General features: G+C 35.3%; 1 protein-coding gene across 1 annotated transcript in view; it reads left to right on the plus strand.

Moving 5' to 3' along the window:
* The window catches only part of ZBBX (zinc finger B-box domain containing), a 111,566-nt gene extending 95,064 nt beyond the window's left edge, over window positions 1–16,502 (plus strand). Inside the window, exons 18-20 of the mRNA XM_059388064.1 lie at window positions 2,929–3,186; window positions 14,298–14,436; window positions 16,212–16,502. Of these exons, the coding sequence (XP_059244047.1) occupies window positions 2,929–3,186; window positions 14,298–14,436; window positions 16,212–16,329 (515 nt within the window). The 3' untranslated portion in view covers window positions 16,330–16,502. The remainder of the gene's footprint in view (window positions 1–2,928; window positions 3,187–14,297; window positions 14,437–16,211) is intronic.
* The last annotated feature ends 7,054 nt before the right edge of the window (window positions 16,503–23,556 follow it).

Below are 23,556 nucleotides of genomic sequence, written 5' to 3' on the forward strand. Positions count from 1 at the left end.
ATATATTTGCATGCCTTAGGTCACAAGATGATTTCTAATTCAGTGAGAATGGACAAGTGCTTCCCACTTTAGCCTTCTTTCCAATAACCCATACTGCTAAAAAAATGCCCATCTATGTGTCAAGAACTCTTAGAAAATATATTTTTATGTTTTAAAGTATAAATGCTTAATAATTTACACAGAAGAACAAGAATGTCAAAAGGCAATGATGTTTCACAACCTTTATTCAGAAATAAAATAGTGGCTTCTTTGATCAGATGTTATTTGTTACTGAGACACTACACAAAAAGCATGTTGCTCTATTGATATTTCATCCAGTTCTAATGTTTTTATTTAGACTGGCAATAACAGTTATTGTACTAAATACCATTCACTGAGTGATTCAGACTTTCATATTCTTGTCAGTATTCTTGTGCCCATAGTCCAAAGCGCCCTTCTCTTTTATCTTACCAATAGCAAGCAAAGTCTCATTAGTAGTCATGGAGCACATTTTCTTTAGCTAATACCAAGGAGAGTTTTTTAAGTTATTTTCAGAGTATAACTGTGGTCACTGGTAATCTATAATTTTGTAAGATTACATTGCCAGCAATGGCACAAGTTACTCTAAAAAGAACTTCTTATGTTCCTAATCTACAGGCTGAACTTAAAAAAAAAAAAAATTATAGAGCGCTCCCTTCAATCATGGCACTTTTCATTAGTGTCAGTCTTAATGGTGTTTCAAATTTTAACCCCCGCATTAACATCAATAAGCTTCTACATTAATAAGCCTGTACAGAGAACAATATACTCATCTAAATAAACAAAATAAATAAATAAAATCAAGGACCAGATTGAAGCTTCTGCTGTCTCTTTCTATGTTTGGGGGACTTTATATTAGTCTTTAAACATATTTTCCACAAAAAGATGGTCTGTTTGCTGCATGCATGTCCCACCCTCAGTGTACTTGTTTTCTCAACTGGGATCAGTTAACGTCTAATACTGTGGCAACCAGATGTTGTCACAACAGTTTGGCAAGTGTTTGTGCTCTTCTGAATCTTCTGAAGGACATCCATATTATGCTAAATTTTTCTCGACTCATATTTGCCTGTGTTGGCAGAAGTCCAGTTCTTCCTCATAACATCTTCCACTGGTTTTATTTTAGTCAGAGTTCTGCATTCCTCTGAATTTTACTTGACTGGGACAGAGCACAATACAAATAGAAGGGTATCATTTTCTCCGTAGATGCAGAACTTTCAATTCATATAGTTGAATTATTGTTATACTCACATTTCCACGTTAGCTCTTCTTGCTCTGGCTTTGCTATGTAAGAATGGCAAGGTTGCTTTTTTGTGTGTCATGTATTCTTATGTATTTGTTTATTTTATATATGATGTACTCCTGTGTATTACAGGTAAAAGGGGAAATTATTTCCAAATTCTAGCCTTTAAAGTAATCCATAAGGATATTTGCATTTGTATGTCTTCAAACATAGATACATTTTTGTCAATAATTTTTCTTCATAATTATCTCTGTGCTCATAGACAAAAAGGTCAGAATCTTATTTTAATTTATTCATAATTTCATTCTGACAAAAAATATTTTCAAAATTGATTTCTGAAATGTTCATTAAAATTGGTGCCCTTTGGGACTTACCTTAGTTTTAATTGCTTAAATAATTACGTACTACATTAGGATGCTTCTTGGAGTACCAGCTACATTCAAAGTATATTTTTAAGTTTAAAAAAAAGACAAATTCAGTAGTTTTTGAATGTTTAATGCATGACAACTACCTGTAGCTGTTCTTCTGAATCTTACATTTTCCTTCGAATTGAGTGGGCATAATGTTATAATGGCGTATGTTCATTCAAATAATGATTTTCATGATATTGACAGTAGTGCTTCTTTAAATAAATAATCCAACATTTTACACAAAGCCAATTCTCATTAAGGGGACACAAGGTTATCTTATATTTATATTTAATATGAAAATATTAATCTAAATAAGAACAGTGAGTTAGTACATATAAAATACCTACACTCTGAATTTCTAAATTTGTACTTTGAATATTCCCTTGACCTTCATTAAAGAATTTTGTGAGTAGTATCAAAAGATAGATATACGTATCTATCAATAGATAGATGGATATATGTAGATAGAGAAAGAGAGAGAAATAGTTATGTTAGTTAAGATTTGAAGGGATCTTTTTTCCTGCTATGAAAGAAACACAAATGTTAAAGAAACCAACTAAACGAAGTCAAAACAAAGTTGTGACTACCATAGTGGAACAAAGTAATAACCCAAGTTAGATCTGTGTTTCTGGAACTTTTCCACTAAAGTGCCCTCTATAGCAGCAGAAACTGAACTTATATTTAGGAAAATTAGAAATAGAATCTCAATTTCTTGAAAGCCTGTGTTTTTCTAGAAGATTTCACATACCATTATTTTGTCTCCATATCTGTCTCAATAGAAGAATGTTACACACCATCAAAAAAATTCACGGGGAAGTGGTCCCATGTCTATTCTATGGTTTATTTTTTTTTCTCTTACAAGGCACAGTGTGGTATCATCCTAGAATTTAAGAAACATGACATAGTTTGGGATGTTTAGGGAACAGATTATAAGATTGGATATTGGATAAAAAGAAGATTAGATACTGAATTGTTCTGGAATTAACTTGGTTTACAGATTTCTTGCTTTAGTTAAAATTAGCTTGTCTTTTTCTGAATGTAGAAAAGAAAGGGAAAAATAACTCAGAAGTGTTCTTTATGACATAGGGAAAGTAATTTGGGATTAAAACATTGTGGTAAACCAGAATGCATGATAATTTAAAGTACACTTTCTCTTAAACTCTGTTGTATGACCTTAACTGTTCTAGATTTAGGGGGCTGGTATTTTATACCTTTAAGCATAAAAAAGTTGATATAAAAATTTTTTATTTTTCATTTTAGGCCAGATATCCCAGAGACCTTCAACAGCAAATTTATCCCTTTCCAACTCTGTTAAAAAAAGCTCCAGCTGCCTTGTCTCCTCCCATCCTCGGTCAAGAAGTGCAGGGGCTCGACCATTGTCTAGAGCCGCTTCTGAAATTTCAGAAATTGAATATATTGATACTACTCACCACACCGAGCCATTCTTAGATGGCACTGCTGATCAGCAAACCTTAGACAGTTTGGAAAAAGAATTAAATGTCCTAAGAAATCTTGCAGGTAATGCTATTTTTTCCCCCTATAGACAATGTTAACTCTGTCTTCTGCTTGATTCCTCCTATCACACTCCAAGGAAACAAGGCTTTCCCTCTCCTTTGTTCAACCACCAACCTTTGTATTTGCTTCCTTGGGTGTCCCATGACATCACCCTGAGAATGTTATAAAACATATGGATGCCCACACTAGAGATGTCCCCTTCGCTTATGTAATACACAGTCAAAATATAGCACAAGGAACTTCATGTGGACAACAAAGTAATTTTTTTCTCCTTTCTACAAACCCCACTGAGTGGTTAATTTCTGTAGCTTCCTGAAAGCCACCGCCCATCACCCTTGTTGGGATTTGAGCTGTTAGATCTTTTAAAGCAGTTTTTTCCAAATTTCAGTGTGTATATAAACGCCCTGGGGATCTTGTTACAATGCAGATTCTGGGGTTGCGCCGGGATTCTGCACATCTGACAAGTACCCAATTGATGTCAATGCTAGTTGGCGGACCAGTTTAAGGGGAATTTATACTTGTGCATTCTCCTTCCTAAACCTCAGTGTCTGCAGTCTAGCAAATCATAACCATATCCTTGAAAGAATTACAAAAAAATACTAAAAAGGAAGCCAAAATCCCCACAAAATCTTATTCTTCCAAAAACAACCATACTATTTGATGAGCACCATTTAAAATATCTATTTAAATCATGAGTATACATGTAAAAATACATAGAAGGATGAATAGATTGAAGGAAAGACAGTAAAAATTTTATAAAAATATATTTATGCTTTACAAGTTTATAAATAATTTTGTATTTACTCTGTTTCACAAAAGAAAAATTCAAATGAAACTAAAGGAAATCATACATTTCTGAGAAGTATTTTTTTATTACAAAAATATGAAGTTGAAATATATGAAACTGCCGTTTTGTACCCAAGAAACAGTGGGATATTGGCAATTTTATATAGTATATCCCGTAGCTTTTTATAAATATCCCTTTAAAAATTAAGGAAAAAGGAAAAAGGAAACATTAAGCTATGAAGGCCATTTATAACTATATATGACTTAGTTTTAGACAATAACGATTAAATCCGTATAATAAGAGGACTCAGTTCTTTTTTTTTCTTTTAAAGATTTATCCATTTATTTGAGAGAGAGAGAGAGAGATAATGCACACACAGGGGAAGGGAAGAGGGAGAGAGAAACTTGAGCAGACTCCTGCTAAGCTGATAAACACAAGGTGGGGCTCGATCTCAGGTCTCTGAGATAGGGACCTGAGCAGAAACCAAATGTAAGAGTTTCAACTGCCTGCACCACTCGGTGCCCCTGTTCTTTTTTTTTTAAAACCACATGTGGTTATAACTGTATTTTATATAAAAATTATATATACAAATATATACATATATTTATATATTATATTTATAATAGAATGTATTGCTATTTTAATTTTATTATTTTCCATTTTTTGAGGTTTCCTTTTTCATTTTCTTAGTGAAAATTCATATTAGATTAAATGGTCAGTACTAGCATTTTTATTATGACTTTCCAATTCTGACCTTTTATTTTGATTCATCTCTAGAAGATCTGATTGTGGAATTCTTCAGAATGCCTGTTTCAACTTTTTGGTCAATTGGCAAGTTAGCTAGATTAACTTAGGGAATCATAACTTTTTTCCTCTGCACCTAATAGACATTTCTCCACTGTCTTCTGTCTTCTGTCCCTGATTATTGATGCTAGTTAGTTTAGCACAGTTTTTTTTTTTTTTTAACTTTTGTTTGGTTAAATTTAATTGTCAAGTAGTTTTCCTCCCTAGTAGGGCTCATGGTAGCTCTGCCACTCGAATTCTTTCATGTTTGAGAATGTGCTTCCTTTATATTTCAATGGCATATCAGTGGAGGGTAAGTTCCTTGGGTCATTTTACTTGTAAACCTTGTACGTACTGGTTCTTTGTTTTCTGGGTCTGAATTCTGTTATGACGTAGTCTCAGGTTACCATGATTTCTTTCTTCACTCTCTCTCTTCCAAGTGAGGGCTTCTTTCCAGACTAGATGTTTGAAGAATATTTTTCTTTATCTTTGAAATTCAATAACTGGACCAGGAATGTGTTTCAATATCGATAATTGAGCATTTCTTAAAGCCCAGGGCTCTTTTTCTTTCTGTAGAATAAGCTGCTCCTTATTTTCAGAGAAATTTTCTGCTGTTGTGTGTTTGAATTGCTTTTCTGTTCCATTTGGCTTTCTCCTGCTGACAAATCTATTTTATCAATGTTGGATCTTCTTTGTACAATGTATTTATTTATATTTTCTTCAACTATTTTAACCAGTTTTTATTTTCCTTTGCATTTATTACTTTATCTTAAGCTCGTGTTCTATGTTGGAAGTTTAATTTTCAGCTATAATTATAGAATATTCTTTATGAATTGATTTAACAAATAATGGGTTGATTTACTAAATTAGCTCTCTAAAGGTATTGCTTTGTTTTTTTTTATTGCTTTGATATTTTTGGTAAATTTTTACTTTGATAAATTTTGAGTTTATAGAAAATTTGCAAAAATGCAAGAAAATACAAACTCTTATATACTCCTGTATGCTCTTTATCCAGTTCATTACCTAGTATCTGTCTTTTGCCCTGCTTAGCTATGCACACACACACAAACACACACACACTGTCCTTTCTTGTAAGCATTTGAGACAAAGTTATAAAGATTATGACACTTGATCAAAGAAATACTTTAATGTGTATTACCCAGGAACAAGGCCATTCTCTTAAGGACCATAATATAATTATCAAAATCAGGAATTTTAATATTGATATAATGTGATTCTCTAATCCACAGTACATACTGAATTTTTAAAATTTGTCTCAATGGTGTTCATTATACTTGTTTTTTTTCTGGTACAGAATTCAACCCAGGAATAGGTGACTATTGAAAAAAAAATTTTTTTTTGATGTCTGACATGCTATTGTTTGATCTTTAAGATTAGTTTTACTCTTCTTAATTTTTTATTGAAGTATAATTGACATACGATATCTTATTAATTTCAGGAGTACGTAAGAGTGATTAATGGGTTTGGGTTTATACATTATGAAATAATCCCCATGGAAAGTCTGCTTACCATCTATCACCACACACAGTTATTACAGTATTATTGACTACATCCTCTGTGCAGTATATTACATCCTCATCACTTATTTATTTTATAACTGGAAGCTTGTAGCTCTCAATCCCCTTTACCTGTTTGCTCATCCCCAACTCCTTAGCACTCTAGTAACCAAGAGTTTGTTTCCTATATTTATGAAACTCTTATGTTCTGTTTTATACACTTGTTTTTTTTTGTTTTTTTTTTTGTGCTTAGATGCCACATATAAGTGAAATCATATGATTTTTTTTTCTCAGTCTGACTTATTTCACTCAGCATATCTTCTAGGTCCATCCAGGTTGTTACAAATGGCAAGATTTCATTTTCTTTTTATGGCTGAATAATATTCTGGTGTGTGTATCTCTGTATGTATGTGTGTGTGTGTGTGTCTCATCTTTATCCATTCATATATGGATGGACACTCAGGTTGTTTCTATATCCTGGCTATTGTAAATAATATGCCATGAACATAGGGATGAAGGTGTCTCTTTGAATTGATATTTTCATTTTATTCAAATAATCCAGAAATCGAATTGCTGGATTATGAGGTAGTTCTATTTTTAATTTTTTGAGGAACTTCCATATTGTTTTCCATAGTAGTTGTACTGATTTACATTCCTATCAACAGTGTACAAGGTTTCCCTTTTTTTTTCACATCCTCACTAACAACTGCTTATTTTTTTTGCCTTTTTGATAATAGCTTTTCTGACAGGGCTAAGGTTGTGGTTTTGGTTTGCATTTACATGACGATTATGATTTTATAGAGCACATTTTAATGTGCCTGTTGGCCATCTGTATGTCTTCTTTGGAAAAATGTCTATTTAGGTCCTCTGCCCAATTTTTGATTACATTGTTTTTTGATACTGAGTTGTATTTTGAACATGAACTCATGATTTGCTATATAATTTGCAAATAGTCTCTCCCATTCAGTAGGTTACCTTTCCTTTTTGTTGATGGTTTCCTTTGCTGTGCAAAAGCTTACTAGTTTGCTATAATCCCATTTGTTTATTTTAGCTTTTGCTACTCTTGCCTGAGAATACTAGTCCAAAAATATTTAATAATACATATTGCTTAGACCAATGTCATAGATTTTACTGCCTATGGTTTCTTCTAGGAGTTTTATGGTTTTCAGTGTTTAAAGACATTCAAGTCTTTAATCTATTTTGAATTTATTTTTATAAATGGTATAAGATAGTGATACAGTTTCATTCTTCTGTATGTAGCTGTCAGTTTTCCCAACACCATTTATTGAAGAGACTGGGCTCTTTTGTGGTTCCATACAAATTTTAAGATTCTTTGGTCTAGATTTATAAAATATGCCACTGGGATTTTGATGGAATTTGCATTGAATCTTTTGATTGCTTTGGGTAGAATGGACATTTAAATAATATTTTTTCTTCTAGTCTAGGAGCACATTGTATCTTTATTTTTGTTGTTTCTATTTCTTATATCACTATCTTGTAGTTCTCAGAGTATAGGTCTTTCACCTCCTTAAATTTATTTCTAGATATTTTATTCTTTTTGATGCAGTTGTAAATGGGATTTTCTTGATTTCTCTTTTTTTTAATACTTTATTACTTATGTATAGAAATGCAATTGATTTCTGTATGTTAATTCTGTTTGTATCCTGTGACTTTACTGAATTCATTTGTTAGTTCTTACAGCTTTTTGGTGGAGTCTCTGTTTTTCTGTACACAGTATCATGCCATCTGTAAATAGTGACCATTTTACTTCTTCCTTTCCAATTTGGATGCCTTTTTTTTCCTTTTTCTATCCTAATTGCTCTAGCTAGGACTTTCAATGTTGAATATGTTGAATAAAACAAGGAAGTCCTATGAAAGTGATAAAAGTGAGTAACCTTATCTTGTTCCTGATTTTAGAGGAAAAGCTTTCAGCTTTTCATGGTTGAGTATAATGTTAGCTTTGTATTTCCCATGTATGGGTCTTTCTTATGTTGCGGTGCATTCCTTCTGTACCCAGGAGTGGGACTGGCACAGGATGTAACATGCTGGGGGTTTGTCTTAGGGAAATGGCTGGAACTTTTCTAAGCTAGGGGCCTGGGGCTTTTCAGGTCAGCCTCATCAGGCCAACTACAGTGCCTGGATCCTGCTTTTTTTGTCTGTGCTATCAAGGAGCAGGGGGAACATGCTAATGACACTTACCAGTGCTTCCAATCCTGGAGTGATTTTTAGTAGTTTCTCAGCATTTGGTAGGTGCTCTATGGTTAGTAAATAAATTTCCTTCACTTATCATTTGATTTCCCTTTAAACCGCTATTTTTTCTTTGTGTCTCAGGGTGAGGGAGTATACACATGCACACACTCTCCACTTCAGGTTGCCACACTGGGGATGGGCTTCCCTTCATTACCTTGTCTCCGTCTCTTACTCTTCCCTGTGTGATCCCTCTCTCATTTATTGTGCAAGAGCCATTCGTTCAGCCTTGAGTTCCTCTTCAGGAGGAATTGCTCTGTAAGTAGGATTAGACTCAGTGTGTCTGTGGGAGGAGTGAGTTCAGGGTCTTCTATACCACCATGTTGGACTGGCTCCTCGCAGTGTTACATTTTTTTAAAGTGTCATTTTCATTACTTCTCTTGTAACCAAAGCACTCATGGGAAATTTTCTGATCTTGATCTGTTTTCTACCAGATTGATCTTTTATTTAATCATTCTTTGCATGCTATGAATTCTTAGATTGTAGTTTGTTTGTCTGCATAGCTAGTTGCTGCCTATTCTTTGTATCTTCCCTGTTTATATTTACTGTGGGCTACTTTGCTCATATGCTCCTTCTTTTCTAATATAGTGATATGACAGTTTCCCTAAAGTGCTGTTCACCTGAGATGTGTCAGTCTTATCTTTGGAGCTACTATTGGTGGGTTGGTTATTGCATTGTTTTCATGTCTTGCCAGCTTAGAAGCATGGGGGTATAGAGGAAGGAATGGGGAGTTCATCTTCCTTTGTTGGAGGACCTGGAGTCTCTAGTCTTCTTGTTACATTAAACTTCATTACACCTGGTTTCAAGTGTATTCTGTCCCTATGGGGACACCTGTAGGTTTGTAATTTGGTTGCTTCTGCCAGGATCTTACAGTGGGTACTTAGGGGTTTTAAAAATATTTCAAATAATTTCTTCTTACTTCCCATTCATCTACTTTTCTCCAAATTGGTGTGGTATTGGTGAGACTTGTACTTTAGATGACTCTCCTTTTCCTGTTACTGGTTTGATGTGCCTATTGGGTGGGGAGGAAAATGGGTGGACAGTGGTAGCACCCACTTGTACCCTCAATGAATCTTCTGTTTTTCTTTGGTTGCCCCTTGTCCTACTTTATTATGTGGACTTGTATCCTTTCCTTTGTTTGACTCTTTTTGTGATTTGATTTGATTTTAATTTTTTTCTGCCTTTTCTATTCATTTCATTATGGGGTGGGGAATGAGAGTCTATGATCCATCTGTATGTACTGTTCATTTGCCTTACTCTGAAATACTAAAAATCAAATGCAAATCTTCTTGGAGGTAATTTTCACATTAAAGATCAAGTCTAAAATGAAGCCTGACAGATCTGAACTGGATCTAAAAAGGATAATCATACAATTTTTATTCAGAAAATGAAGGGTTTCTTATTTAGATAGATTGGTAAATTCTATTTATAAATAAAACACAGCACTTAACAAGCAGTAGTCTCTTCTGGTTGTTTCTAACCACTTAGGTTTTCTTATTTCCTTTATCACTTTTGTTCTTACATATTTCACTTTTTCTCTGGGCCACTCCTTTTCTCATATGCCAACACCAGTATTTTCACTAGGATACATAACTTTTCATATACAAAAGCAAGCACACACTGTGTAGCCTGTGAACCACCAGGGCTTTTCGGATGTCCCAGGAGCAGAACAAAATCACTTACACACAATTGACCCACAAACAGCTCTCTTTCTATTTGGGAAGATTGGCTCTGGAAGAGTGCAGAGCTTTGGAGACATTCACCTGGAGCTGAGGAAGGAAGAGGGTGGCCCATCAGCTGAATCAACCCAACAGTCACTGAGGTGACAGATGCTGTGGTATAATAAGCTGCTCTTCCAGAAAAATCAGTTTGTGTATGAGACTTTTGTATTCTGTTTAGCATCAATGGGCAGAAAAATTCCACCCACATTTTACTACTCATGGCACAACCTGGAAAAACTCCGCATGAGGTTTGGTTCCACAGAAGCACAGCTACACAATTTGACTCTTATACAAATGTAAATGTGTTCATATCTCTGTGAAAGCCAAATTTTTGAGAGCAACAAACCTGACTTGTTTTCTATTAGCTCTAGAGTTCCTCTTCCCTTCCTCTAAGTTCTGTGGAAAACAACTGTGTCAAGGAGGTAGGAGAAGAAAAGACAGGAAATAACTGCATTAAGTGAAGTGTTTTCCCATTTCATTCAGCTTGCTGTGGCTGATATTAGAGCCTTTTTGGAGGCAGGCAGGCGGGGCCGGTGGGCGGGGACAGGAGATGTGTGTGCTGCTTGCAGACACAACTTTCTGCTGAGGTGGGAGGTAGGGGGAAGCAAAACGTGGTAGTTGCAAGCCAGGCTCTTCCGCTAGGAGCCTGGTTTTGAAATTTGAAACCACTCCTTACTAGCTTCATGACTTTAGGCAAATTACTTTCTTAATCTGATTTTGCATCAGTTTCTGTGTATGAAACCTGGGTAGTAATAGGCCCTATCATAAAATTGTTCAATGACTGAGTTAAATTATATATTAAATACTATATTTGTGAAGATTTCTTTCATGCTCTCTCTCTCTCTACACACATACACACTCTCTCTCAAGAGTTAATTGCCTAGCACATAGTAAGTCCTGAAAAAAATCTGTTAAATTATGTAAGGAACCAGTGAGTGGTATTTTCCACATATAGTCAGGTAAGATTCTCTTGGTAAGTCTAATTTCTAGTCAAAAAGATCTAAAAGTTGTTTTTTATCCTAAAACCATGTCTTCTTCGGGGCCACTTTGAGGATATAGTTAGCTATAGTTCATGCCATATAATTATTTCCTCTATGAATATCTGTAAATGATGTTATAGTCACTTCCTTTAATGTGCTCAACATGGCAGTATAACTTATTTACCAAGCCACTTTGTCAATTTTTGAATATTGTTATAGCCTGAAGAAATTTGGGAAATATCAAAAGATATGTATTATGAGAAAGTCTCAATAATAATGCATGTTAAAGCATTCACATTTTTGTTAGTTATAAACGATTCAGTTGTTCAAATTCATTCTGACTTGTGGTTTAAGGCTTAAATTCCCATGGCGATCCTATGTTTTAAAAGTCCACAGACAGTGGACTTTTAAAGGCAGTTAACTGAGCCAAGTAAGGCACTCAGGCAGTTAACTGAGCCAAGTAATTAAAGGATAAATTAAAAGATTAAGGGATAGAAAACGTTTAATTTCAATCCATTCCTCAAAAGTCCACTTTTTTTGACAGGTATAAAGTAAATTTATAATAGCTGAATTTCCAATATAAGTGTCAATCCAGTCTTCCCTGATCTTATATTAGAAAAAGTTAGGTTTATGTACAATTGATCTTTTAGATTTAACACTAACCCACAATAGGGTTTTCATAAGCAGTTTTATTTTCCACTGCTTTGAAAATCAAGTGATGTCATCTTTGCCCCTATTAACTTCAAAAGGTATTTTGAAATATAATTTTGAGAATGTACAATTACACAAAAATAGACCCATTCTGTTTGTACTTTCTGAATTAGCCCTGTGCTAATTAGGACTCAAATACCTAACAGCGGTTGAATACCTCTCCTTCTGGTGTTCTTTAGATCTAAGAGCCCCTATTAGGTTTCAGTACTATAGTGTTACCAATTCCAAATCCTGAATTGATTGCTTTCTCACCGTAACACTCCCTATCATTGGGGCAAGTAAAGGTATCTTGCATACCGGTCTTATTCCTTGTGGAAAAAAGGAGAGAATAAAAGCCTCACCTAAAGAATTAGATTCTGGAACATAGTGATTGATGATATTGGTGAGCTAGAAGAGCTTAGAGCTAGTTCCAGTTCTTTTCCTCTGGTGTGTGACTTCTAAGTTACCAATGCCTTGGGGACCCACAATTTCTAATCTCCCAACAGCTGGGGATGCGACAAAAATTCTATCTGAGGATCTTTTGTTTTTTTCAAAATTAGTCTTATACAGAGCCCCAGATTTAAATGAGACCCTGTGAAAGCTGTCTTGATTGCTTTGGGGTGGTGGGAGCAGGAGCAATATCCTCAAGCCTTCTGAACTTCACCATGTATCATAATTTGAAAGTCACTGGACTAAACAATTTTAAGGACACTTCCAGTTGTATATATATTGAGGTCTTTCTTGCAGCAGGAATGATTAGAAGTTTCTTCCAGCAGGGGAATCTCTGCTTGCTCAAAAATTTCTGGTAAGTGCTATCTTCCGAGAAAAAATAATGCTACTAAAATAATTCTCTTCGTCAAGTGGATAATACACGTAGTTTGGTGTGTGGTCCTTCAGATCAGGAGGATATTTGATTGACACTTTCATAGGAGTTGGAAGTGTCTAACTCCCAGATCGGGTATTTTTAATGATTTTAAAATTCATCATAGTATAACCTTAGGTACAAGCTAGATTGGCCCTTAAAACTTTATCAAAGATGAAAAGAAGGCATTATCGTCTTTCTAATATAATAATCATATTTATTTCTGTACTTGACTTTTTGGTAGTTTATATAAAATGGTTGCTTGTCCATTGGCTTATTTAACTGGCACTATTTGTCCTTACCTGAGCTAAATCATAGGGCAACTTCATGTAAAAGGAGAAGATTTAAGGCTTCTCCCCTTTCGCATACAAATGGTTATTATCTACCCAAACAAACCAAGGAAGCAGAAAAAGAAAGGGTAGCTTTGCTAAGACTAATCTTTGCCTCAGACTGTGCGGGGGTAAAACTTTTATTTCTTAGAAGACAAAAATAAACAATAAAGCAGTTAACATTCAGGCAAATTGAGGTGTCACCTAGTATTCTAGGTTTAAAAAGGATCCCATGACATTCTTTGAGATACTATAAATTTTCAGGACAATTGACACTTTAAGTATAATATATATTTAAAAATCAATATGGTTAGGTGAAATAAGTCACAAAGACAAAGACAAGTACTGTATAATATCACTTATGTATGGAATCTAAAAAAGCCAAACTCATAGAGACAGAGACTAGAGTAGTAGTTACCATGGACTTGGGGGGTGGAGGAAATGGGGAAATAGTGGCCAAAGAATATAAACTTCCCATTAGAAGATGAATAACTTCTGGGATGTAATGTATGGCATGGTGATTATAGTTAATAATATTATATACTTGAAGGTTAATAAGAAAGTAGATTTTTTTTTTTTAAGATTTTATTTATTTATTTGACAGACAGAGGTCACAAGTGGGCAGAGAGGCAGGCAGAGAGAGAGGTGGAGGCAGGCTCCCTGCTGAGCAAAGAGCCAGATGCAGGGCTCATCCCAGGACCCTGGGATCATGACCTGAGCTGAAGACAGAGGCTTAACCCACTGAGCCACCCAGGTGCCCCAAGAAAGTAGATCTTAATTGTTCTCAAACAAATAAAAAAAGAGGTAGTTATATGACATGATGGATGTGTTAGCTAACACTATGGTATTAATCATTTTGCAATATATGTGTTCCAATCAACATATTGTACACCTTAAACTCACACAATGTCACATGTCCATTATATTTCCATAGAGATAGAAAAAAATTGGGGAATTTGCTAAAAGCAAAGTCAATATGATTGAAGTGACTTGGTACCAATGTCCTAATTTAGAGGGTCAGATCAAACTTCGATATTCTGCCCACCCCACAAATACTAGAAAATTGAGGTGATTAAAAATCTGTACTGACCTTCTTTGTACTGCCTATAGTTTACGCCGGGTAAACTTTTAGTACCATATGCTGCGCGTTTATGTCTTGAATTTATGTGTTGACAGTGCATAAAATAAAATGTTTCAGATCCTTCAGAAAAGCTTTACAGCCTAACCTCAGAAGAGTTACCAGCCTTCAACAACCATTCGCTGAACATAAGTCAGACTACCCTAGATTTCTGTAAGACCTCAAGTGCAAGAGGCCTTTGTGCAGTTGAGGAATGGAGGTAGGTTAAGGCTTCAGCCTACATGTAAAGATAGTGCATAGTGAAATTTTTGACAAGCCCCGAATAGTTATCTTTACTATGTAAAGAAAGATTGTCCTCATGGGTATACTTTATATGGCCATCCTCTATAAAATGTTTGGGTCCTTAGTTGACCTATTTTCAGGATTTCATAGAAGTCTTATGAAGAAGTTACTTTAATGTGAAGAGATAATTCTCTGCTGCACAATGTGTGTCAGCAAAATGAAAAGATATTTGTAATTTTATAATCCTTTAGCCTTTCTTCTTATGTTGAAAAACAGTTGCTTTACTTGGATTAATTAACTTAATAAATCTCACTAGTTTGCACTAATAGGATCTTACTTAATATGAATAAGGTTTTTAGAGTATTAAGAAGATTCTTAAAGTTAAGTCAAGGTTGTTAATGATAGCATATTTTAAATTGTATCATTTCATTCTTTCTGCACATGAAAAACATTTTTTTGGATGATCAGTCTGTAAAGAATACAGGTTATATTAATAAATGCTTCAAAAAGTAGTTTATCATGTTGATCTATTATTGGCATGCTGGAGTTTCTTGAAAAAGGAGGATGGATTTTTCTAGAAGGATTAAGATAAATGTAAAATAAAAGTCCCTTGAATTATAAATTCCTTTGTTTGGTTTGAAGTCTAATATTGCAGTGAAAAGGAATCAAGAGTCCATTACTCTGTCTTTTTAAAGGAGAAAATCGTTTAGCTGTGGTCCTTGGATTTTTGCATTTCTAACACCACTTATGTTTTTAAAAAGAGGAATCAATATAAAGTTGCTATTTTTTCCCTAAAAATCTCTTTTAAAACAAAGTAACTAAACTTACCATGTACTCTAGGTATCATTTCACGAAAAGAAAGGACATTTCATACTAAAAATATAAGGGGAATAAACAGAATAAAGCAAAGTTCTTTTAAATTAAAAATGTCATGAAAAAGTCATTACCTTGTTGTTATTTTTTCTTCTTAGACCAGTGGAAATTTTTATCTCAGTCAGATCTGCCCTGGTCCACAGATCAGAGTTTAGGAACTGCTGATTTAGCCTCTGTTGGGCTTATAAAAAGGGATCTAAAAAAATATCCATCACAGGATGACATATTTATATTATTTAGTAGCATACATGGGCTGAAATTCTAGATAAGTTGGACAAAAAATAAAAAAATCTGAATTGTACAAATTCCTTTCTGTTCCCCCACACTACCTCCTTTCCTAAACCTGACACCTATATACTAGAGTTTCTACCAGTTCCTTTCCACAATAAAATATAACAAAATAAAACAACTAAATAATTGCTGACATTAATTTTGATTTTGGCATATCTTGACTGGCTATCCACATAGTCCTAATTTACTGTACACAAAAGAGGTGATTTATCTGGCAGTCTATTCATTGGGATTCTATTAAACAGCCAATGTAATGATGAATGTTCTTAATGATGACCCTGAGGCTCTGCAAGTTTCTGAAGAGCCTTCTGAATCATCAATGAAAGACACAACCAGAGACCATACAATCTTCTCCCCTTGGTTCCACTGTGCCTTTATTTCTTGGGAGAGGGAGAATGATGAGAATTTCTCATTAAAAGGAAGCTTCGGATATTGGGCACATTGAAAATTATGGCCAGGGTCTGAGACAGCCTCCTCACATCTGCCTGCCTCCAATGACTTCAATGCATGTAGTATTGATCAGAAAATAAATGAAGAGTTGAAACCTGGTTCTGTATATTGTGTATTGATCTTTTAATGTATTTCCAGCTCTTTTGAAAGAGATACTGAAGCTCAGTCTTTGCTGACACTTTCTGAAAGCAGCACAGATGAGGAGGAAGAGGATTTTCTTGACAAGCAACATGTCATCATGCTATCGTGGTCATAGAGTGCCTCTTGATAATGATCATTTGTTCATTACTTTTTCGATTTTGTACCCAAAGTAAAGCAAACAGCTGAAAAAAGTGACCAAGTGATTACCTGTACAGGTGCTGGAGATTTTTGATTATTAATGTTTCTGATATTTCAAGGTTTGCAAACTAATAAAAGTTAGTGAAATTATAAGGGCTTTTTCTTCCAAATGATTTATTGTATGTCAAATGCTAATCTATATTGCAGATCATATTAGGAAGATTTGGTGAATTTGTAACAATGACATTTATATTGTGTGTCTAGAAACTACTGTAGGTTAGAACATGATTGTATTTAAAGTAATATTTAATTGCTGAATTATATTGAATAATGATGTCATCATAAGAGTTAATTGAGCCTAGAATCCATATTTTACTTTGGTAACTACTGTTTGGTTTTGATTTGATTGTTAGGGTTTTTGACATTTAGAAAAGTTCTGGTAACTTCAAACATTGCTGCAAGAAGAGAAAAAGAGGACCCAAAGTAAAGCAGACATAATACTTGTCATTCTAATATAACACAAAGACATAAACTAGAGAACACAGAAACTCCCCCTCAAGCCTCTTACTTTGGGAGGGTCATGTGATGGTTAATTTTATGTCAACTTGGCTAGGCTATGATACCCAGATATATGGTGAAACTGTATACTACATGTTTCTATGAAGGTATTTTTTAGATGAGATTAACATTTAAATCAATAGACTTTGAGTAAAGCTGATCACCCTATATGGTATGTGTGGGTCTCATCTAATCAGTATGTGTGGGTCTCATCTAATCAGTTTTATTAAGAGAAAAAAGAACTGGGTCCTCCAAAGAGAGGGGACTGCTGCCTCCAGACTGCCTTTGGGCTGAAACCGCAGCATCTAATCTTCCTTGGATCTCCAGCCTTCTGGCCTGCCTTATAGATTTTGGATTTGCTAGCTGTCACAATGGTTCTGTTTCCCTGGAGAACACTGACTAATAAAAATAGTTTCTGGATTGTTGTTACAGTGAAAAAAATGAGTACACATAGAGGTATTCTGCTGGTCTCCAGTAGTAGGAGATTTGGGGTTCAATTCTTTACATGAGCTTATAATCCAAGGGTTTAACAAAAGAACAGAAAAAGACATGCCCAAGGAAAGCTTTATGGGTTGTCACTTTGTGACATTTTAGGACAGTTTCTTCTTAAGGAGTTTATTGACATCAGGAAAACTTACCTGTAGGTTAGTAATGCCATCATCAGGGCATAGCCATAGCTGAAGAATCAAACTCTTTTTTCTTCCCTCTGATTCTGGTTAATAACCCCTTGTATAAGACCGTTGATTATTTAGCATAATTTATCTTTGATATATTTTCTATGGGATCAATACATTGTACTTGTATTCACACAGGTGACCTACTATCAGGATAAAAAAATGATGAAGACACCTATTTCTATGGTCTAAAAATAGTTAGGTCTATAGGGCTAGAGATGCCCTTTAATTTGCCTAAAAATGCCCTTCATTAAAAGTAACATAAATGAACGATTTTTAATAGGTCTAAAAATGTCCTACATTAAAAGTGAAGGAAGCACCCAGGGGTACCTGGGTGGCTCAGTGGGTGACGCCTCTGCCTTCGGCTTAGGTCATGATCTCAGGGTCCTGGGATCGAACCCCGCGTCAGGCGCTCTGCTCAGTGGGGAGCCTGCTTCCCCCTCTCTCTCTCTGTCTGCCTCTTTGCTTACTTGTGATCTCTCTCTCTATCAAATGAATAAATAAAATCTTTAAAAAAAAAGTGAGTAACATATATGAACAATAAGCAATAAGGAAATCCAATCGTACTATCAAAATAGAATTTCTGAAAAGAAACATATCTTAAAGAGTGTAACTCCTCCGAAGTTTTCACTGTCCTCTTAGCACTTCCTCTGTCACCATCTCAGAAAGATAACAGTGAGTCACCCTCAAATCCTCATCATTTATGTCAAAGGCCCTTCTAGCATCTTGTCCTGAGGCTGATAGCTTTCTGAATTTTAGAATTTATAGTTAAAATGGAGATTGCCTTTTCATCAATTAAAATAGGAAGAAAATACATTATTTTTTTTTAGCATGTCTTCTCAGATTTAAAGTTTTTTGACTCTTTCTATCCTCCTTTGCTGTAAGACAATATCTTCCTTTTTCCTTCTGACGAAGAAGAAAATCGCTCCCTAGTGACAATTTATACAACTCCAGTGTTTTTCTCCAAGTGGAAGGAGGTGTCCTATTCTCATTAAGGAAGAAGGACCACTGCTATTCCTTCTGTGTATCCAGGCATAGCTTGAGTCTTTTATGAACTAGTTCAGAAAGAGATTTTGTAAGATGTTATTACCTTTCACAATAAAAGAATCTTAAAATAACAATAAATCTGAGAACTAGTTGTCATTAGTGCATTTCTGGCCAGGACCTGAGATAAGGCATGTATCATTGACTTTGCCATTTGACTTCCAATATGACATTGAAATTAAACATGAGGGTCCTCTGTGGCAGAGCAGACCCCCTTCTGTCTTTATTTGCTTCCCATAACCACACATTTAGAAAAGATCTTTAATTCCTTTTCCATTAGTCTAATGAGGAAATAAAAACTAAATAAGATTAGAGCCTTTGCCTGAAGCAGTTTCAATGTGTTCTCTCATTTCGAAGCGCAAGCTTAAAATCACTGTTAAAGGCATGCACCTAATTCTGACTGTGGAATTGAGAGAGTTACAGAGATTCCAGAAGAATCACAACCATGTTGCGAGTGCTGCAGTTACCACAGTGTGCCTCTAGCAACCACTGGACAAGTGATCCCATGGTTTTATATGCATGTTGGGATTTAGTAGTTTATACTCAGACTTGCTTAGTGGTGTAATAGTCATATGAAATTCTATAATTTTGCAGCTCTGGACATACACATAATGGAAATGAATTGACATTGAATTATATCTGATAACTTGGATATGTTGTTTGATATTTATTGAAGTCATTCACATCCAGTGCACTCTGAGTGTGTCACACTGTGACACATATGTGCCATATATGTGAAGTGCACAGAAAACCTTTCTTGAACAAAAGAATTCTACAAAGTGGCTCCATATGTAATAGGGCCTCAGATATTTTAGATAATGTCTTGATTCAGAATAAAACAGTTCTCTCTGTCCCTATGATTCAGTGGTTGGAAAGATCTTGAGCAATGTTTACCTCATTTTGGTTTTGGCTACATGATATTTCTCATCTCTAAGGTCTCAAAATGTACCTTCTGAATGAGACTTTCCATTTCTGTTGAAATTAATTCCCTATGTTCCTTTTTCTCTTCTTTCTCATGGCATCCTACTTTTCTCTCCTTTCTCTCTTACCTCATGACCTATTAATTTATTGGTGTAATTTTTGAATGTATGTCAGACAATACATTTCAACTGACTGGATTGTCTATTTTGTTCACCACTGTACACTTAGCCTGTAGCATATGCCTAGCTCACATTGCTGGTCATCAGGAATGAATGAATGAATGAATAAAGTGTACAGGATCCAATGATAAGTCATTTCAGTCCCTAATTTTTCCCAAAAGGACACAGTAAGATATATAAAATGAGAAACACAGGATATCAGGATACACTACTTACTAGGTGGCAAATAACTTATCTGAACGTGTTTCTTCATCGTGAAATGGAAAAAAAGTCACCAGCTTTTCTTAGAGAAATGTTGCAGGAATCCAAAGCAGTAGTGATTGTGGAAACACTGAGAACTGAAAAGCTCTCTTCCATGCTTATTATCATCACTTTTCAAGAGTTTATGCTATAATCATTGAAAATACAGACAAATTATGGATGGATCAATTAGTGAATTCAGGATTGAGTTAATAAATGATAAAAGTCACTCAGTATCTAGAGTGGAAAATGCTTCCATTGAGTTGGACAGTTAGACTGAATGATGTATAAAGTTGTTTATGTTGAAAGCTAAATATCTAAATTTATCTCATTAAAATTATTTTTGAAACATTATTTCCTATGTTTAGCTTTCTTCTATCCTGTAAAAATTCAGAATTTTTAAATATTAAGATTGTGCTGGTACTTTTTTTTTTTTAAGATTTTATTTATTTATTAGAGAGAGATCACAAGAAGGCAGAGAGGCAGGTAGAGAGAGAGAGGAGGAAACAGGCTCCCCGCTGAGCAGAGAGCCCGATGAGGGGCTCGATCCCAGGACCCTGAGATCATGACCTGAGCTGAAGGCAGAGGCTTTAACCCACTGAGCCACCCAGGTGCCCCACGCTGGTACTTTTATAAACACTTTGTGCGTCATACTTTCAGAGAGGAGAAATTTTAAAAACATACTTATACCTCCCCAAATCTGTTTTTATGGGATATTTTGTTTCAGCATAATTTTCATCGCTGGTTATTTATTACTAGCCACATTTTCATGAAAACTATCTTTATTTCCTCAGAGTTCATCTGTGCCTGTAGTTTATCCCCCACCTCAAGTCATAATTCTTTGTTAGTGACACGCTGATTGTTTGCTGGGTAAATGATTATGATGTTGCAAACAGGATTATGACTTTAGCTGGGGAATAACCAGCAGGCATAGATGAACTCTAAGGAAATACAATCCTCCCTTTTTAATGCAAATGTCTTCCATAGTTAAAGAAAAGAAGAGGATATTTTTAATGTTCTCCATGAGGTGACAGTTATGTTTAAAATGAAAAGAGTTAATTGATTGATGGGGTTAGCTTGTGTTTCTTCTTTTCAACTACATGTAATATGCAATAACATTTATGGAAACAGTTCTAAGCATCTCTATGCTCTTATTTCTGCCAGAAGGAAGCACTTCGTGTATCGCCTTCTATCCAGAAGACAAATATACATTATTCTAGATACAAATGCTTAGGAAGCCTTCTAAGAGGGGAAATGTACTTCATCCCTATCTTAAAATTAAACCTTATATATTCAACATAAGTATGAAAGAAATGTTTTAGGGTAAATTTTGATATTTCACATTTTTTAGAATTGTCTTATTTTTATAGTATAACTTTTTTTGTTTATTCAAGCGATGGTAGAATTTGTAAACAGCTTCTGCACTTAAAAAAATGAAACCTGTGGGACACCTGGCTCAGTGGGTTAAGCTTCTGTCTTCTGCTCAGGTCATGATTTCCGAGTCCTGGGATGGAGCCCTGCATTGGGCTCTCTGCTTTGCGGGGAGCCTGCTTCCTCCTCTCTCTCTGCCTGCCTCTCTGCCTGCCTGTGATCTCTGTCTGTCAAATAAATAAATAAAATCTTAAAAAAAAATAAAACCTGCAAGTGCCACAGAAGATGAACAGATGCACATTTGATTTTTCAAAAGTAGTCACCCCACATTCACTTTCTCCTCTGATCTACACCACACCACAGCCCTGGAAGAAAACTCTGTAAGTGAGACCATTGAACCAATCAGGATTTGATTTAATTTTATATCACAGGAAATACCAAATAACAGCGGACTAACATAGAAGATTCTTTTGTAAGTTGAGTCCAGGAGTAGGCAGTATGGAGTTGGTGCAGCAACTACATCTTGCTGTGTTGTTTCTGTCCTCAAGTTGACGTTGTCATTCAAGATGGGGATAGATCTCCAGCCTTCAGAATCTGATTTCAAGGTGTCAAGAAGGGGGACAGTGGGTAGAGCAAAGTAGACACCTCCTAACTGAGGTAACTTCTTCTAACCAGTGTTCTTGGATATCTCACGCAACACTTCTGTTATGTATTATTGGCTGGAACTTAGTCGCATCTAGAGGCAAGAGGATTTGGAAATGTAGTCACTGAAGAGGGCACATTGCTGCTCAGAATAAAAGTGGGGTTGTTACACCGGGGAAGTTGGAGAGAGTGGATATTGAAGGCACCTGGCAGGTCTGTTGCAGCCTCTAATGTTACCTTCATTAATGATCTACTGCAGCTTGCTTTCAGCATATATGCATTTTGCAGTTAATGTGGTTTGCAATATGTGGCAGAAACCAACCTTTTGAGATTTAAGTAAGATAAATTTAAGAGACACTCCTATACTTGGATCACTCAAATTCATATATAAACCATACCTCTCTTTTAGTCTGAAAAACATGCTTTTGTTACACAAACAGAGACTTCATTATTCAGTTTCAGGTTTTCACCTTAAGACTTCTTAAAACACATTCCACATCTCTTTAAAGTTCAGTCTTTGGGTTGATGCCAAAAGACTTTGAATGCACTCTGTTAAAAATACTGTGATATGAAATATTTGTCTCAAATGAAGTTTCCAATATTAAGATATTTTGAAACCTATGATGGAAATTTTCATAAGAATACACAGAGAACAAATATAAAATAGTTTCTTCTATTAGGAATATTGGATATTGGCATAGGAGAGCCAGAGATTACAGATGGTCCTAGAGATAAAGTCTCATGGTTATGTGCTCATTTAGCAGTGCTTTAATCCTTTGTAGTTCACATATCAAATGAGAAATTAAATGTTTTCAGACCAAGTTCTGGGGACCCATAGGGTTTCTTGATTTCAGGGAGGAGTTTGAAGGAGGACTGAGTTGTTCAACAAAAGCATCTCTGCTTGTTTTGTTTGTTTTAATGTATAAAGGGATTCTTTGTGAGATTGAAGAAAGAATTTTACCACAAAAGTTAGACTGTGGCCTAGAGTCCTAGATCTCTGGGCCCCTGTCAGGCTGGTTTTCTGGGATTTATACTGTCACAGAATGTGATAGATTGTTAGGATGTTTTACTGGATTTATATCTCTTGCTGTAAGAGCAGACTCCAGAGAACAATGAAGGAAGATAGTTTCTCCTCCTCAATTCATTGAAATCTCTTCAAAAATTATCCAGCTTTAGGCAGACTACATTGTTAACTGATTTCTAGTTGGATATCTTTTTCTTCAAGTACAGAAACCCAGTCAAGGCACTGAAAATAAAGTGGGTTTATTTTAGTGAGAAGTGAAATGGTATGAAAATCCAAGAAGAGGAGCTGTAGAAAAGTTGGTATGACAGGATTTTACAGTTCCTGGACCGGAGATAATTCTGTCTCTGGATGGTCTTGACCACTCATGGGTTTTTGCTTTTGGGGGGCACATTAGTTCTATGTTCCCTACTGACTGGCTTCTTATGTTCACTCAAACTTCGTGCTTATACCCAAGGATGCAACTTGTTCTTCACCCAGGCCTCTGCCTCATGGCTTCTCTCTCTCTGCTCTCCCCACATCACTATTTCATTCCCTTGAATTGGTTTTCAATT

The sequence above is a fragment of the Mustela nigripes genome, chromosome 2 (assembly GCF_022355385.1).
Source record: "Mustela nigripes isolate SB6536 chromosome 2, MUSNIG.SB6536, whole genome shotgun sequence".
Classification (NCBI taxonomy): Eukaryota; Metazoa; Chordata; class Mammalia; order Carnivora; family Mustelidae; genus Mustela; species Mustela nigripes.